At 40.6% G+C, this 19,142-nt stretch overlaps 1 protein-coding gene and 1 long non-coding RNA gene across 8 annotated transcripts in view; one reads left to right on the top strand and one right to left on the bottom strand.

Moving 5' to 3' along the window:
* Positions 1–19,142, top strand: part of fgd4a (FYVE, RhoGEF and PH domain containing 4a) — a 59,145-nt gene that overhangs the window by 499 nt on the left and 39,504 nt on the right. For 2 of the 7 annotated variants that reach the window (XM_086162569.1, XM_086162566.1), the window contains exon 1: positions 6,014–6,571. The exons of 2 other annotated variants lie outside the window; for them this stretch is intronic. In XM_086162569.1, coding sequence (XP_086018695.1) covers positions 6,490–6,571 — 82 coding nt within the window. In that variant the 5' untranslated portion in view covers positions 6,014–6,489. Of the gene's footprint in view, positions 1–6,013; positions 6,572–17,597; positions 18,490–19,142 lie in introns of those variants that run through there. 3 more of the 7 variants (XM_086162564.1, XM_086162563.1, XM_086162571.1) reach the window with 3 other exon arrangements.
* On the bottom strand, positions 126–17,826 carry LOC147224801 (uncharacterized). The gene is made up of 3 exons (XR_015107332.1): positions 17,808–17,826; positions 12,780–12,908; positions 126–360 (listed from the first exon to the last, which is right to left on the bottom strand). It is a non-coding gene; the product is annotated as an uncharacterized LOC147224801 (long non-coding RNA).

The raw sequence follows: 19,142 nt of genomic DNA, 5'->3' as shown, positions 1-19,142 counted from the left end.
CGCATACGTGTTGGCCAAGGGTCTGCTCAGCAGGTATGAGGCGTTGAAAGGCAAGCCTCAGCCTGACTATACCCTGAAGGGCATTTTTTTTTTTTTTGTGTGTGTGTGTGTGTGTGTGTGTGAGAGTGTGTTTTTTTTCTTCTGCGGCGCAGCAGTTAGGAGACAAGGCTTTAAATGCATTCCTGCAACAGATCAGTATTTGATTTAGTGGCTTTCCTGGATGAAGTCTGCAGAGTTGTGGCTGTGGATGCGGTCTCCAAACCGGGACGGTTCTCCGGGTTTCACGGTGACTCCGTTCCGGGTGCATGGCACGCAGGTCTCCCTGCGGTGTGGAGGCAGGAGGGGCTTATCTCGGAGTGCCTGTGCAAACATGCAATAGAAGACGCTGTTCCAGAAGCCTTCAAACGTGAACTTTGCTTTCGCGTTGATAGCGTTACTTTGGCATTGTGGCAGTAACTTCTGCAGGTGGGACGAACCGCTAAATGAAGTAAATGATTGCCTCTTATTGAAACACCAAGAAAGGCACAAATGTGTGTATTTATATTCGTTTATAATTGCTCTAATTGCATCAGACAACGTAAATAGATGTCACCAGTTATTTTTGTTATTAGTGTAATGACTTAGCTGTCCAAAATTATATTTTTGAGGTAATCTCATTTTAAACCCTGAAAGTGTCCCAAAGTCACTTTAAAATATGTGTGCACTAAGCAAAGTTGCAGGATTTGTCCCATAAACATGCAACCACCTTAGTGAACTCTAGTGATAACGCCCAGAATATATAGATAAAAATTCACAAATAAATAAGTAAACATTGAAATAAAATAGAAATGAAAATTAAGGCATAACACAGTAGGCTCTCTCTTGTAACCCTCACTCACAGTTATCTGAGGCATTATTGTGAGCTCACATAATAATCTGGGTGCAGGATAGGAAAATGGCAGGGGGGGCGAAGTGACTTTACAAATTCCAATTTTTCTTTGATTTCCTTGTAATTATTAACCTTTGATATAGTCAATAAAGACAGAAGCAAGCAACAGTGGTGTGGAAGGAAGCTTAGTATGAACACCTGTATCATATTGAGTTACCTGCCTTTAGAACCAGATTTAAACCCAGATTTTGAGATCATAATAGATCATAATAGATCACAATAGCTTTGATTTTGTATAATAGACATGATTTAATAGATTGATTTATTGGCCCAAGGCAGAAAATAAACAAAGGATGTTGCTGCCGAGCAGAAGTGTGCTTATATCCCTGAATAATTCCCAAATCCCCGAGTACCATCAATATTTTGAATGCATTTCAAAGATCACAGCAAGCCACTGTTTATCCCTCGATGGGAAAGACTGTGATTTATTACATCTCACATGTTATGTAAATTGAATTTCTAGTAGTAAATTCATTCATGAATTTTCAAGAGCAATCGTCCTCGGAACTGAACATTCCTGTTTCGAACCCGGCTCTTCCTTGTGTGTCAAAGTGCTCTTGAGCGAATCACTGAAAACTCATGGTTCTGCTCATGGTTCATCCATGATGGGATAATTGCAGAGAATTAATTTCCCCCTCTGGGATTAATAAAGGATAAATCATAGTATTTATATAGTGACTATGACAAAGGTTTCTTCACTACACTTGCCTACAAAATAGAATTAAATCACAGCTAACGCTATTGTTATTGACTTAGCCCATACTAAAAAAACTGCTATTTTAAGCATCGTGTGGATTTGAACAGGCGGAAACAACTGCATCCTTGGATGAAATGCAACCTTTTGGTCAGTATAACTTGCCAATTTTCTAACTATAGTCTGCGGTTGGAGACTGTTGACCTTTTCGGGTGGTTGAATACAGATGCCGTATCATTATTTTGTTTTGATGCGCTCTCCCCCGACAAACGTTCACTTAGTGCAATCCTCTACCCATCCATATTGTCGGAAATATCCAACCGAGCTTCGGAATACAAATATGAATCCCATCACTTCAAATATTTGTTATGTGAGTTCATTTGTGTGCTTGACTGATCTTAGCCATTAAAAAATAAATACATTCTCTGTTTCTCCGGGAGCTGCGTCCTTTAAACAAACATAAACCCCATTTCGCCCTGTGTGATTAATTTTCAAAGGACCAATAGCTTTGGGTCTGTAGGTTTGACCTGGCATTACTGTGCGGATTTGTGTCATTACACCGTAACAATGGGACTGTTTGTTCTTTGACGACTATGATACAAGCAGTGGGACTGTATGAATCTAATGCACTACTGTCTGCCACTGCCACTGCCGCTGCTGCTGCATTGTTTTCCTCTCTGATGCACATTCATCCTGCTCTGAAGCCCTCTCACTGTCCTCCATTGACTTTCAGATCACTTCAGGCAACAGTAGTTTCTTGTGCAACCCAGTCTATGGCTGCTTAAGATAGATGGTACTTTGTGTTTTATGATTTTCACCCACGTTACGATTCCGTCTTAACCGGACCAGGAAAAAATAAAAGGACACAAGCTTATGTACGGTATGTGCGGTGGTTCAGTGGTGTGTGTTTGGCTGTAGATGAAGATGTGACTTGCGTCAACTTTTACAGGGGTGCAGGGGGTTAGAGTTGTCATCCTTGGAGCCAAACATTACTGGTTCGATTCCCAGCTCCTCCCAGCCCAGGGGTCAGGAACCTATGGCTCCTCTGGTGATGCCATATGGCTCCCAGACAATGTTGAGTTGAAAAAGAAAAAATCAGTTTGGAACTGATTTTAAAATACTTGTGATATTTCTCCATAATAATTTTAGGGTTAGATGGAGAAAGTTGATTCGCTGTGGCAACCCCCTGAAGGGAAAAGCTGAAAGAAGAAGAGGAAGAAGAAGATTTTTTCATAATACTGTGTCATTTTAAAGTAAACAGAAATTGGTTTTGAAGATAAATTTCACGGGTCACCTGTCGGTCGGGTTGGGAAGCATTGGCTTCCGAGCACGTCTGGGTCATTATAAAGGTGAAGAAATTAATCTTATCACATAGCCAACTACTTTATCCGCATCAACCCTCGTAACGGAAAAGATGGCGACAAAGAAAAAAAAAGACGATAATTATCGTGCATTCCAGGCTGCGTGGACGGAGGAATTTGCATTTGGATCTGGGGTATGTCTAATATGCCTGATAAAATTGCATGAAACGGTCAAATATAAAGCAGCACTTCGAGCAAATCCATGCAGCACCAGAGGTCCAATTAAAAGTAAGACGTATTTCTTTTTTTTTTTTTGCGTTAAAAATACTATATGGCTCTCTATTAAATATATCAAGAAATATTTGGCTTTTGTGGCTCTCCCAGTCAAAAAGGTTCCCGACCCCTGTCCTAGCCTGTCGAAGTGTTGTTGAGCAAGACACTGAACCCCTAAAGTAAGCATTTGATAACAATAATGCAGGTTTCCAATTGCTGCATTTGATGAATCCCTAGTTAAAGTTAAATTATCAGGTACAATGAGGGGTTGGGCTTGTTGAACTGGGGTGGATTCATTCAAAAATTGGGCTGATGTTTTTATATATTATTATTATTATTACTATTATTATTATTATTATTGAGTCTGACTATTGTATTTATTCTTATTGTCTTGTTTGTTTTGTTTTTTAGAGCTTTTTCTGTATTAGTGCTGCACAAGTTAGCCTTAAATACATTATAATACACTGTGTGACTGCTGACATACAGGATGACATTAACTAAATCAAGTTCATGAGTAGAGACTAACTGTTCTGAACATAGTTTGGGTTTGTTTCTGTTTGTTTTCAATGTAAGAGGTGAGTTTGTTTACTTAGTTGATAATCACAGCGGGTGTGGACCAAACTTGGCAGGAAATGGCAAATTCTTGGATGCCTTTGTTTACTCAGAGATGCCATATGTGCTTAAAACCAGAGATTTCCAAAGTTTTTGGCCTGTGACTTAAAAAATAGAAGCCATCTATTTCTGGGGGTATAAAAAAAAATCCTTACGTAAAAATCGTCCAAAATCAAATTTTGAGCATATTTCAAACATATAGTAATTGTTAAGACAATTATGGTTAAACGACTCAATTTGTTATCATAATATATATATATTTTATTTTATAAAATTACTTCAGGAGGTCTGAAAGGGTGCTTTTGACAAACTATCTTCCTACAGGTATAAGCTTGTTTTAAGCACTGGTGTTTGTAAGTATACCAGTAGATGGCGCTAAATGCTAAGAAATGTTTACTTATTGATCAAGGCCTCTAGTTTGATATTTTGACATATATAATAATTTTTGTACAATGATAACAGTGATCACAATAATAATAAAATAATAATAATAATGATCTTTATTGAACCAGCTAATTCAATTGAGAACTGGCTCTCATTTGCAAAATAAAAAGCATTTTATAAGTATCATTAGGAAGTAAAATCTGATCATGATTGATTATCAAAGGGTCAAAAATTTTATCATAAATACCAAGGTCTATCTCTCTCTTTTTTTCACTTACTCTCTCTCACTCTTTCTCTCCCCCCTAATGCTGTGTCTCTCATTTCAGAAGACCTTATTTGGCACAAACACAGGTCTGAAAAACTATGAGAGGCAACGCTAACTGTTACTTTTTTACTGTTTTGTGTAAAATTGTGCAATTCACAAGAAATCTTAGTCAGAATTATTGAAAGTTGCTCTCAATGCATGTCACTGCATCAGCTAAAAGATCCACGGATTTGAGGTGAGGCGTCCCAGAATTTTTTATCATATATATTTTGTATTGTACACAAACACACACATACACACATACATATACAGGACTATCTCAGAAAATTTGAATATTGTGATAAAGTTCTTTATCTTCTGCAATGCAATTGAAAAAACAAAAACTACTTTTTCATGATTTTCTAATATTTTGAGATACGATTTTTGAGTTTTCTTAAGATGTAAGCCATAATCAGCAATATTAAAATAATAAAAGGCTTGCAATATTTCAGTTGATTTGTAAGAAATCCAGAATGTCTGACATTTTTCCTTTTTGTAATTGCATTACAGAAGATAAAGAACTTTATCACAATATAATTTTCTGAGACAGTCCTGTGTATTCTACACCCATAGCCCTAACTTGTGTAGCTTAGCATTGGACTTCCAAGGTCCCCGTCTTCGGCCACCACCCAGCTCACATTGCTCTCAGTCACCTTGGCTCCTCCCATGGATTGTGAGCCCATAGGAAAGGCAACCCACTTCTACACTTCGTGTCTTCAGGTTGTACCCAGCCGGGCCCCACGGGCCACAAAGCGCTCGCCATCAAACCCACCCAAACAACCCCGCTCTTCTCAACCGGACTTTGTCTGGTCCCTCACCACGATAAGGTGCTGGCTTGTTGAGTTTTATGGTTCCCCAAATCATGCAGTTAGGTCAATTGGATAAATTCCCCTACATTACCCAGACATCTGAATGAATGAGTGAATAGTTGTATGTGTCTGGATGCGGCTCTTTGATTCAGCGGTGACAAGTCCGAAGTAAATCCCGCCTCTCACAATGATAAGCAGTATAGGCGATGAATGAATATGCATATCAATATAATCATTTGCTTTACCTTAGACGGGCACATGCGCTGTCAGCGTTTAAGACCAGTCTTATAATTCGTTTCCACTGCTACTCTTTTAAGGGTTGTGAGGCCAAAAAAATGTTTGAAGGTTACTCTCATACTAAAATTGGTATGTTGACATAACCATAACATATCAAACAATGAAACAATCGGTCATTTCTATAAAAAGCACCAGATCATTGTCTTATTTACCTCAGTTAGCGTGGACTTTTTTTTTTTGTATTATCCCACCAAAGTGTGTCAGAAATGATGATTGGCAGGGGAATATGTCACGCAGAATCCGACATCACCGCTGTTTTGCCCACAGGACAATCGGTCCGTCTGCCAATGTGTTTCCTCATTGCAGTTGTCGTGTTTCCCCCTCCTCTCGACTGATCCTGTTATCCTGTCAGGTTCTTTCCAGTAAACCACTGTATGTGCTGTCGCATTCCAAGCTCAGACTCAGCTTAGCAAAGCTGCTGTTGTGGTCCAGAAGATACTTTTGAGGAAGTAATTCAAGAGGAAGAAAGATGTGATGCAAATTTGGTCACCCTTTTTTTTTCACACCTCTCTGAAATGGAGGATTTACCCTCTGCAAGAGGACAGCAAGATATTAAGGTGGATGAGTCATGTATCTCGACAGAGCCGCCTGTCTCAGTTAAAGCAGCAGAATGTAGGATTTACATCCTTTGCCCTATTCTTTGTGAGAGGAACGGGAAGTACACAGAGAAAGTCCAAAACAGAGATGCTTTTAGACTAGCGGTTTCACATAGTACATTTAATTTCTGAATAACATGGACTACCTGACACCCGTTACTAGAGATCCCCTCCGAGGGTTTGATTCTCAACAAGCTAATAGCCGGACAAGAAGATGAATTCTCTAGTTAGTTAACTGTTTCTCTGTTTGGAATCATTTTCTTTTTGCCGTTTCCAAAATAAGACTCTTAAATGACTATTAAACGACGACGCAAGTACTGGTTTTGGAGGCGAAAAGGTAAAGCTGGAACAAAATGTCTGCTCTGCTGTTACGGTAAGTTCGCAATCTAATGTCTCGTTATGGAGTGTTTCCCTAAAAGTATATTATTTAGAGATGTAGAAAACAATTTTTCTAACAATGGCCAAATCTCAACCGTGAGTCTTTGCTCTTTGCCAGATAACAATGAACATTTTCCAGTTTTCTTCCAAGCTGTTATATTATCTTAATTTAACTGCTGTTCTGCAAGATCCATCATCAATTGGTTGCTCTCTCATGCAGTCCATTTATTATCCACCCTGCTGGTTTTTCTGCTGTTCCCACTGCCCCGGCAGTCCTGAGGTGGAAATGAACTAAAAGAGGTCCTCCTCTCCCATCATTTTGCAATCCCATTAGGATTTAGTTGTGTTTGCCTAGAGTGTGCCCTTGTCACTCTGATTTCAGGGTGATGGCAAGGATGCAAAAAATGAAAAATGGGTGGAAAACATGTCATTAAGATGATGTCTCAGACCTGGATGCAATGATTTAGATTTTAAAAATCGGTGGCTTGAAAGCAGAAATAAAACAATGGTAATATACAATAAATTTCAATTTTCTTGACCCTTATTTTGTTCAATTATCTAACCTTTTTGGGACAGAAAAAAATTGACTTAAATAATCTTGGAATTTCCCAGACATTACCAGCCCTAAGATATTCTCTGAAAAGTAGTTTAAACACAACTAATGTCAAAATGATGTAAAACAAAATAAAAAACATAAAATGCAATTAAGACATCTACATTAATGTCAGCATATTAACGGAAATTTGACAGGAAAGAAGCCCAAAAGTTGGATCTGTATCTAAAGGCCAAAAAAAACATTAACAACTTTAAGAACAGGAAACTTTTACTACTATTGTCAGCATGCCAGATGTTGATTAAATGTATTAACTGTTTTCTAGTTGTGTAAAATGCAGCATGAGGCTTTCATGGTTTATCAAACTAAATTATGAGTTTGCTCTTTTGTGAGAAATTCCTGTCTTGAAACTGGGGGAGCTCAGTGGATGATGGACACGTTTCTGCAAAGCAACGGGTTCTGGGGGCCGGGGGCCGGCTTTAAGAGGCCTGGGAATGGTTGCCCCCTCTCTGGAGAACTTTGCCAACCATGCTGCCCTTTTGGCAAATTTCCCTACTGATCTGTTCCTGTGTTTTCGGGGTTGGCGTTGGGGTTTTGCTTGGGGGGGGGGAGGAGGGCAGGAGACACTGAGGCATTTGCTTTCGTCCTAACTGGCAGGAAGGAAAAGGCTGGGAATGCCAGCAGACCCGGCCTTTCACCACGCTTATTGTTTCATTGTGGGAGTGGGAGTCACATGCCATGACAAAACGACTTGTCCGAAACAAGTACACACTCTCAGCACTTTCGGGTCTATTCAGAGCATTTCATAGCCTTACCTTTGGTACAAATTGTCCAAAGGGTTGTTGTTTATGAAAAACAGATACATATTTTAATGACGGATGAACTGTCAAGGGTACAGTAGTAATTTTTTACAGTAAAAGCATTAAGATAGACTCTGAATAAAACCTCGGGATTGTCCACCTTTAAATCTATTTTTCAACAAAAGAATATGTTTAAAAACAACTCTCTATTTCTCTATAATCCATTTTACACTGTATATATCCCCATATTTGTTGGAGTCTGTATTTGACTATCCCTGCTTTATCATCCTTGTATTATCCTGAAAGACCTAACATTTGCTAAATTTCAGCAATTTTCTTCGGGATAAATAAAGTTGTTCTTATTCTTATTCTTAAATGAAGACAAAGCTCAAATGTTTGTCAGAAAGCTCGAAACATTTTTCATGTCTGATGTTGCCCCCTGCTGTGTGTTGGCCATAATGCACAAATTGAACTTCATTCACAGGTTTATTTTTTGTGAATATATATATAGTTACTACCCAGTAATCAGATAAAGATTGATTTAAAGTAACTGATTTCTTGCAGAAATATAATGTTAATAAAAAGCTGTTATTACATTTGAATACTTGCAAATACTTGAAAAATGAACATTAATGTTAAATTTAATGTGGGACCATTTTCCAAGAAAACATATTTCTTTGTAAATCAGAGGACTTGCTTGGTTTCCCCTTTCACCTATGAATTTACTTACAGTTAAGCCATGGCAAAGTAGCTAAAAAGAAATTAGATTTATTAAACTTCAGTCCTTACAGCCACTGCGGCAAAAATTATCATGATAACAAGAATTACATGAATAGGTAAATAAGATATGAAAATATGTAGAAGCATTTTTACACTATAGATGAACAAGCATATTTATCTGGGTCCACAGATTACATAACCCATAACACTATTAAGTATCGTGATGGACATTCATTCATACAAGCATACATAAATCTGGAGTCTCCAATTGGCCCGACAGATGATTAAACAAGCAGTTATTTCCTTTCCACGTGAGTCCTCATGTGAGAGCCTAGCCCGATCCCCTGGACACAGCCTTGGACAAACAACGTTTGGGGATTTTTGTTCTGTTCTAATGTGAAAAGTCCACAGTAGTTTCTATTGTCAACATCGAGACAACATGCCTTGATGATCAAGCTTTCAGTGCTGTGTAGGCCATACCTCTGCAGGAAATTGAGGTTTGACACTTTGTCATACAACTTGATGTTGTATATCAAGCGTGGACATTTCTGATGAAACATTTCCAGCTGCCGGACAAGGAACTGAAGATCATCGTCGGTGGAAGCCGCCATTGCAAAATTGTCCACATAGAGGAATTCACACAGCAGAGCCCCAGACACTTCTGTCATTGCCTGATGTCTCCACAAGTTGAATAGCTTGCCGTTGAAAGAGAACTGGATGTAAACACCGCTTTTGCTACCAGGGAAAAAGCATCCAGCAGCAGAGCAAAGAAGAGGATCGAAAAGAGGGTTGGTGCCAAAACGCATTTTTGCTTCACTCTATTCCTAACCTGAAACGGTTAGGATACATCACCATGCTCTTGGACCATGGCATTCCATTAGGAAAAGGGAATGATGAGAGAGATGAACCAAGCTTGCCAAGGATTGTCCATAGGCCTTCTCTTGCCATGTTGAAAGCCTTGATGATGTCAACAAACACCATATAAAGAGCCTTGTTCTGTTCTCTGTACTTCTTTCAGCTGGCGGATGCCAAAGACCATGTCACAAGTGCCTCTTCCTGCGCATTGGGATTTAGGGAAAACACTCTCAGATGGGTGACTGAGTCGGTAGAGGATGATTCTCACCAGGAATTCATCTACCACGTTCAGGAGGGACAGTGGACGATGATTTACAGGATAACCCTTCCTCTTATATATGTGCTGTATGGGAATGGACTTTGTCTCTCTTCCAGATCGGCTGGCTAATAGTGCCATCCCTCCTTTCTTGTAGATGTCTGCGGGCAATGCATCATATCCTGGTGCCGTTCCAGAAGTGGACTGCAGAAGTGCCTTCAATGTGTCCACACTGTTGTGGGGGTCAGCCAGTTCATATTTTACTTGTCGCTTGGTTATTGCTGTGGTTACCGCTTCAGAGATGTTCAAGAGCTCACTGAAGTGCTCTGCCCAGCGTGCCAGGATGTCACTCTTGTCAGTGAGCAGGACAGACTTGGATTGGGATTGAGACACTTGTTTTGGTCCAAAAGACACCTCACAGGCCTACATGAAAAATCCCAAATCCTTCATATTAGCGGCAACGAGAGTTTTCCAGCTGCCAAGTCCTCTGCTGCAGCATTTGCCTGACTTGCTGGTATTGCTACTTCTTCTGGCTGCATGCCTTATCATCAAGGTGTTGTTTGATAAAGCCAACGGTAATAAACTCAGTAGTGTAGAAGCTGCATCCTCCGATGCTGTTCCATTTCTCCATTCTGTGGGTCAAAGTTGCACGGTGATCCCAGAATTTTTTCTGAAAGTGCATTGTTGTCATGTTCGAGACATCTAGAATTGAGCTTACGAACAGGCTTGTTTTGGGCTGTCTTCCTATTCTCGGCAAGTTTATCTTGCTCCAACCGGCACTCTGCACCTCTCGTTCAACGTTTGATGTGCACGTCACTGCTGTCTCTTTGCGGGGATATGATGTAATCTAGCATGTGCCACCGCTGGGAGCAGGGATGCATCCAGGGGTTCTTATATCTGTGGGCTTACTGGAAACAGGTGTTTGTGATAGTCGGCCCACGCTGTGCACACAGACCTTCAAAGAGAGTGCTGCTGCTGATGCTATTGTCTTGGTCAAAAGAAGGCACAGAGATTTCTTTGATGGGGATAATGCTGAGATCAAGGAAGACTCACCAGCGCCTCTACTTCCTCAGGAGAGTTGGACTTGGAGGCTCAGTCTGCCCCCCCTTTCACGACGTGTGGTGGAGAGCGTCCTCAGCACCTGCTGTACTTTGTAACACAGCAGCTGCTCTGTAGTAGAACGGAAGGCTCTTTACAGAGTGGTTAAAGCTTCAAAGAGGATTGTTGGGAACAGTTTCCCCTCCACCATGGACATCTTCATCATCCGGAGGCAGAAAGAGGGCCAAGTGCATCGCTAAGGACCCGGCCCAACCTGCACATGTGCTTTTTGGCCCTCTTTCTCCAAGGAGGAGGCCGCAGATCATCCAGAGCACGACCAGCAGACTGAAGGACAGCTTCTTTTCCACGGCTGTGAGACGGCTGAACAGTGGTGCAAACAGGGACAACTATCTCACTGCAACTTCCACTTAACAAACTTTGCAAATTACTTTGCTCCACTGTTTATTTTGGATGTACATCATGTGCTACCACGCTTAATTTTGTACCTGTGTTTATTGCTTATACATATTTTCATTTTAATCTTAATTTGCTGTTGATTGCTGTCTGGCTGTCAGGACTCAAGAAACGTATTTTCTTCCAAACTCATTAGAGCAGAATGATGGTAAATTCTTTGAATCGTGAATTATTGAAAAGACATAAGCCATTGGTGTTGCGACAGCCAGTATCTTGCCTGCCCCGGTATACAACGGACGGCCGTGTACACAAATCCAAGGGTTCATTGCACCACAAGTGCAGGAACTGCAACATTTAAGGCGGCCCAGGAAGGTGCAGCTTTGTTATTTGGAATATGTATCTCCTGGCTTTTGCCTAAATTGATATAGCCTGCCAGGCAGCAGATGGCTTTTGGGTCAATGTTGCCTTCTCCTGGCCCGTTCCTGAAGCGGTGTGGCCTATCATGCAGTTTTGAACCAGTTTTGCTCTCCTATAAGATGTGTTGGCTGGACTCAATACCTCCGGGCGCACCATACAGGCATGTAGGAAGACCAGGTCTGTAAGCAGGGGTTCAGTGTCTTGCTCAAAAACACTTAAACACACCGAGAATGTTCGGTTCCAAGGACGATCGCTCTACCCTCTGTGCCGCAACCTTCTTTTTTCACAATAAATTTTACCTCTCTTGAGCATGTGGATGTAGTTCAAAATCATGCCCAGGGCATTCATACATACAGTACATACACACAAACATGTAGATACCTACCGTGACCTCATTTCAGTTCAGTATAATTTGTACATTTTTTTTGTCATAGCGAGATTAAATGTCTTTCCCAAATCTTGCCCATGATAAGATTCTTAATATCCTACTCTGTTTAGCATTAACTGGATTTTTTTTTTTTTAAATCGCTGTTCTCTAACACTTCTATGATTTGTGTCATAGTGCTTTATGGGGGACACAATTACTACGAAAAATATAAATGCTGTCATTGTAAATGTATATAATACACATTAACATCTCAATATCATCAGTATGATGTGTGTGCTGTTTACTTTTTTTTGAAGAGGATTTAAAGACATGATTGTCAGTTCTTAATACCATGGCTTTTGTAGCATTTATTTTGGCATTAGTTTTTTGGTTTTGTGCTGAAAGAGGTCAGAATGAGCTGAATCATTGAGCTTTAAGTATCACCCAATGGGAATTGCTCTGTTATTGAGGACCTACATGGAGAAAAGACTGAAGATTGAAACATTATTTCAAATCACTTCAGCCATCATTGTCAAGCTATTCAAATAAAGTATTATACAGAATATAGATTTGAGCGCCAGATGGACCATGTATCTGTCAACAAATGTAGTTACTATTTTGACATTGATTATAATGAGGCAGAGTTGCTGGCAAATAGACAAAATCATTTTCTTCTCCTTGTCTGGTTGATGTTTAGGCCCGCCCTGCATTATTTGCATTATTAACATTCTCCCAAGCTCACCGACACTGACAAAACATACAGAAGAAGAGAAGACTGTCTACCTGAAGTGCATTTCAACGGATGGGGGGGAGGCATTGAAGCGCTTCAGTCACGTTATCATTTTCAAGTGTTTACATTTCCTGCAGAGAAGAGTCACAATATCCATCACTTCTTGTCATCATTTCAGGCCCCTGAAAACACAAAATGGCAGATACTTACTAACCCATTTTATTGCTTCAAACTTAATAAGTTTGTATCTGTGTTAAAGTAAAAATTTTATTTAGCATTTGCCATTGTAATTCAGTTTACAAAATTAATAAAGAACTAACCCTGAGTTATGTAATTTTAACTGTTACATTGACATCGCCATCATGTGCAACTTGAACCAAGCTATCAAAAGGATTTTGAGAAACGTCCTTTCGATTTCTCTGTATGTCCAGTGCATGCGGGAAAGTTGACAATAAAGCTGATTTTGAAACTTTGAAAACCTTGGCAGCTCAAATTAACCAAGAACTATAATTCTGGAGAGGGGAGAGTAATTGTCGAGTTCGCACATGTTTATGCATATTATGCATCCATTGACATGCTAATAAATATGGAAATAACGCTGCTAGTTAATGGCTTTTCTCAGCTCTTGTGGTGAAGTGACAGCACATATTAAGCGGGTTTCATTCTCAGTATGTTTACTTCAAGGAAATAGGCGAAGGTGGCGAATGAATGAACGTATCCCACTGTCTTATACTTGTGGAAAATGTTCAAACACTCAATTGTAAAATCAATTTGGGGTTGAGATGAAGCAACTGGCTATGCTGTTATCCAGCTCACATCCCAGCTCACACCTGGTAAATATTGATTCTGGTTTGAAGGCAGATCAAGACTGGTGTGTGTGTGTGTGTGTGTGCATGCATGTTCATTTGAATGAGGCTGGCTTTCTTGCAGTTGTACAGACAGTGCGATGTCTGCTTTGTATTAACCTTTATTCCTTCTTTGCCTGTATTTACAATTGTGTTTGTATGTATGAACTCACTAATCCCAATTCATAATTGACCTTCATATTGTTTGTGATTCACTGAGAAGAGGATCGAGTCAATGAAAAATGTCACGCCCAAAATACTAAAATGTGTGTGTCTATTCTATGTGTATAAATGAGGTGATTTGGTTTAATTATTGTGTGTGTTCGTGTACTGTGCATTTGTATACAGTATTTGTGTGTGAATGTGCATAAGAGGCTCTTCCTTTACCAGCTGCGGTAGGTTATAGCTCAGGGCTATGCTCTCCTCCTCTCTCAGGAGAGAGAGAGAGATGGATCATGTGATGAGAGCGATGAACAGAGAGGTAGGTGGATGTCATGGAGAGACGCAGGAGGCGGTGAGGGGGAGGGGTACCATCTGCAACATTGAGGTGGGGTGTATAGTGTTTATGGTATGTGTATATGTGTGTGTGTGGGCATTAAGTAGGAGATGACATAATCCATTGTGTGGACAAAAGAACAATTTTTAAATGTTTACATTTTTTTTAGAGGAACTTTTCTGACAAAAGGCTGACAGGTATCCATCTACTTTGCAACCTTGAGCAAATTTCTAGTGAAAATGCATATTGACTTTGTATTGATAATAATACCGATATATATTTCATGCAAGTTCATGGAAGAAGTGTCAATGAGAAACAGTTTGCCTGTTAAGAAGACAAGTATTCATGTATTCCAGAGGTGCCCACATTTTTTCGCCATGGAGGCTACTTTTCAAATGACTTGAGCTATTCAAATGATTTAAAAATATCTACCTACAGTGAAAATACTACATATCTATTTAAGAATAAGAATAAGAACAACTTTATCCCGAAGGAAATTGTTGTGCCAGAGTTTCAAGTAAAACATAACAATAATAAATAATAGTAGGAAATTGTATAAACAGTAAATAAAAAATTAAAAAAAATTGGTTATTTGGTTATATATCTACTGAGTATACTTGACACAATATGTTTATCAGCCTTCCACAGTAACTGCTGGTAGCAAGTCTCACGCTTTTGATATCAGCCCACTGAAAAATTACTGCTGGTTTGAAAACTAGGTTTTAAGTTCTTTCACCTTTCTCTTTCTCAGCTCACTTTTCAGAGGGAAATTCATGTTGTAGCGTATATGAACTGTCCAAAAATGTAGAAAAATCAGACAATCATGACTGACATACTGGGCACCCCTGATGAATAATAAACAATGTACTGCAGAAAGTATTTTTTAAAAGAGTATAATGGTATACAGAGTGATCACTCAATTTAAGGTTTATGCACCTCAGATCCTGAGAGTTATTTCAAAGGCAGAGGCTTTTTAGATGAGCGAAAATATATCAAAGAAATTAACCAAGCCCAGTTCCCATGTAAGATGCTTCAGTGAATCCTTTGGTGATTTAGCAGACAACAGCTGAAAATGTGCTTTTTATGCATTTACTATTCAGTAATTACTCCGATGCACGATGAGACCTACCCAGACTAGAGTGTAGGTCAATGAAAGGGGCTGAGCTGGTTATACTGGCTCTCTTAATCTTCTTTTTGTGGCAAACATTAATGCTTCAGATTTAGCACCTCTGCATGGCAGGGCCAATGTAGAGCATCAGGATTAACCCTAGAACACTAACGTTAAAATAAGTAACACCATCACTAATGTAATTTTACCCTATACAATATCCTGGATAAAATACAGTTTTCATCAATTTATAGATGAGCTGATGGGAGGAGGGAAACAAACATACAATTAATAACATCAGTGAGCAGCCTGAAGCTACCCAAGGACCCATAAAATACAAAAGCAACACAATGAAAATCACATGACGAGAATTGTGTGGGTGAAAATCACACGATGTTAGTGTTCTCGGGTTAAGGGAAGTAAGATCGAGACAAACAAACAATAATTAAATAAGAATAAGGGAATTTGGCGGCACGGTGGTAATGTGGTTACCACTTCTGCCTCATGGTAAGAAGGATCCTCGTTCATTCGATTTCCCACAGGGAGCATTTATAAGTGGAGTTTGCGTGATCCCGTGCCTGTGTGGGTGTCCTCTGGGTTTTCCCAGTTTCCCTCCTATAGACCAATTTCAGGTGATGGGGAAAATTGCCCACGTGTGTGGAATGGGAATATATTTGTCTCAATATTTGGCCCTGTAATGGACTGGTGACCAGTTCAGGGTGCACCTCTCACCCAATGACAGCTGGGAAAGGCTGCAACATCCCTGTGACCCAAAGTGCAGGATAAGTGGTAGACAATGAATGAATGGATGAGAATAAGGGCTTGGAAATTGGAAGAAAAGAAAGAGAAGCTAGGCGGATATTTGTGCATTTTGACTGCCACTCAGTCAGGATGGAAATAAAGGATAGTTGCTGTGAAACTGCCTGAGGTCTGAACATGTGCTTTGTTATTTCACACATCTTCATTCATGCGAGTTTCTAACACCCACGTTGCCTCTGGGCTCTTTCCACAGACCGGCCGGTTTGACCGTCTTCTGTCAACCGCAACCACACTGCTGTTTTGCAAAATTTTCAGGAAGAAACACGGCCAAACTCAAGTCCAGTTGCCAAGACAAGATGTTTTCAACAAGAATTCACCGTGACTTAGAACCTCCACAGACATATAGCACTATGCAAGGCTTAAAATATATTTTTTTTCAAAGCCAAGAGCTGTGAAAAATGTATCACCTCTGATTAAATTGTAGCCTTACCAATATACCAAATACCATGGCTACCATTATGTGTCGTAGTATGAACAACACATTGTCAAATTATGTAGGTGTGCCAATATAGATGTTTTTTTCTTTACAGATATTAATGGGTGCAACCAACAGACAGCAGAAAGAGTTGGACTCAGGGTGGCATTCTCTTGAAGGGAGAGAGACTATTTCAGTTTTTTGTGAATTCTAATAAAGATCCAGTTAGCAACCAGAGAAAAATGATAGTTTGCGCATAAATAAGCTGTTAAACAATGAACGCTCAGTGTCGCATCTCGATTTGCTCTTTAAAGCCTGTGTAGTCACCTCTGCTGTGCAGTTGTTTTATTGTTGTATTTTAATTAATTGAATTAATATAAATCAAGAGTAAGTTCTGTTTCCTACTGATGCTTGAATAGTGCATATCCATAATCCAGTAATTCATCCTGCAGTTTTTGTTTTTAGTTTATATTTGTGCAGAACACCGTGCATTATTTAAACAGGTGGTTGCAGGCTCCGGAGCCTTTGATGACAAAACTCTTGTCTCATCCAGTTTCCCGACTCAGAGAGGATTACAAAATCTCTCCCTGGGGATTTAAAAAGTGTGTGAAGATTCAAGGGAGGCTCAAAGAGCAAATATGACAAAGGCTGGCTTGATAAAAATGGTGATGTACGGGTTGTTTTCCAGTGATACTACAGCATACCTTTTCCTCCTTTTTCACATTTCCGCTCCTAACCTTGGTTGCGTGGCGCGGGCTACCGTCGCGGTTACCATGAGAGAAAGAGTGGGTGTCTCTCGCCCTGCACATCTCCACCACTTTCAACCCAACACCGATGAGTAAACCCTGTCAGGTGGAGGCCCAATCACCCCCTGCTTGTTATGATCTGCGGTTTATTCAAAACCAAATGCTTGGTCCTGCATATCCTCTCTCTTCCTGGAGGGGGATGTTGTGTGACACCTACATGTGCAGCTGCTGCTGCTGCTTCTGCTGCACCACCCCTTCCTCCTCCACCACCACCAGCTGCAGCAGCGAGGACAGCAGATCAGTGCGGCCATTGGCTTCCTCCCCTCTCGCTGGCCCTCCCTGCTGCAAGCACAATGGGACTGATTGTCCATGTGACACACACACACACACACACACATTGAGGTTGGCAGTCTGACTGGGCAACCCCTCCACCCCCCCCTTCCATTCGCCATATGCCTCCGCTGGAATGTGATCATCTTCTCCGGCATATTGATAGGAAGAGTCATGATCGAAGCGTAAAGGGGGGAAAAAAAAAGGAAATACGGAAGAGTGGATTCTGATGAGAGCGAAAGGGCGAGTCAGCTTGTCACTCAATGTGCGTGTTAATACGTGTGCGTGTGTGTGTGTTTGCTGAAGAGGTTGAGGGACGTACCGAAGGAAACGGAGGATGTAGCAGTTTAGCTCGAACCTGAATCTGCCGTCGTGTCTTCCGAGAGTCAAGTGGCATGTTCAGGTTTGTCTTCTTGCTTGTTTTATCTGTTTTTCTTTGGTTTGTTTGTTTGTTTTTTCTTTTTTTTTTTTGTAAATAACTGTTTGCCCGCTGGGCTGTCTCACACCGGAACACAATGCGACCGCAGAGCGATACTCGACCAACGAGCCGGTTAAAAAAAAAAAAAAAAAAAAGACGTCGCTTTTTTAACAAAAAAAAAAAAGGGAGGAGCGCGTATCACAAAAGACAAATCTAGGCTGACGCCAAAAAAAATCCCTCTGCTACGGTGACACCTGAACGTATCACGTGAACGCGCACACGCATGCCGGTCTGTGCAGCGAGCAAGCAGCGAGCCCTGCACCGGCCGGAGCGGACCATACATTTTCTTTTAAGGCGTTTTTGCAAGATCCTTTCGGCTATGTGGGGGTCGCAACAAAACCCTCCCTGCAAATATGCATCCATCGCACTCACACACACATGCACACACACACACGCGCACGCCTGACACACGCACTCGTGCTCACGGAGGCTACTGTTTCCGTTAACTGCCTTTGCCAAGACTGGCGTTATCGGCCTCAGCTGTCCGGGGTGAACTGTGGGAAAATATGCAGTCCTTGTATAGCCTGTGAGTATCTATGCCCAAATGTTTGTATGTGCACTCAGCGGTTTGCTGCAGCCGAAAAGAAAACTGTGATTTTTTTGTCACCTTGTGATTATAGCTGTAACTCAAACCCCTGATGATAGATGGTCTCCTCGATGCAAGGCGTGATGCCACTTCTCTCCTCTTTTTCAGAGCTGAAGAACCACTAAAAAATGCAGAAAATAGACAACATGTCTTAAAAAAATCTGCTTTATCTGAATTGCTGCGTGGATGCATTTTGCTGCGTAACCCATTTGGCTCGCTGTCTCTGCAGATGAAACCATTAACATGAAATTGCATAGATGGGGAGGTAATTCAAGATTTTAGCACACCCTTAGTGCACCTCAATATCCTAGGCTGTACTTAACTACTTAATGTTTGAGGTAACCCCGCAGTTAGGCTGGGTAAACCTATAGAATTTTTCAACTTGAAATTTTAATGAGAAATGATGCTCACCCTCCCTACTAAGATCTGTAGCCACCCTGCAATATATTCATTTATTCATTCATTATCTATACCGCTTATTCTGCAATCAGGGCGGTGGGTGGGGGGTTGATGTCTATCCCAGCTGTCATTGGGCATGAGGCGGGGTTCATCCTCAATCGGTTGCCAGTTGGTCACAAAAATATAGAGACGTA

This window comes from Fistularia commersonii, chromosome 17, assembly GCF_037954325.1.
Source record: "Fistularia commersonii isolate RoL2024-O1a breed Wild chromosome 17, RoL_Fcom_v1.0, whole genome shotgun sequence".
Classification (NCBI taxonomy): Eukaryota; Metazoa; Chordata; class Actinopteri; order Syngnathiformes; family Fistulariidae; genus Fistularia; species Fistularia commersonii.
Note: the sequence above shows the minus strand (reverse complement) of the source record. Positions and strands in the feature narration are given on the sequence as shown.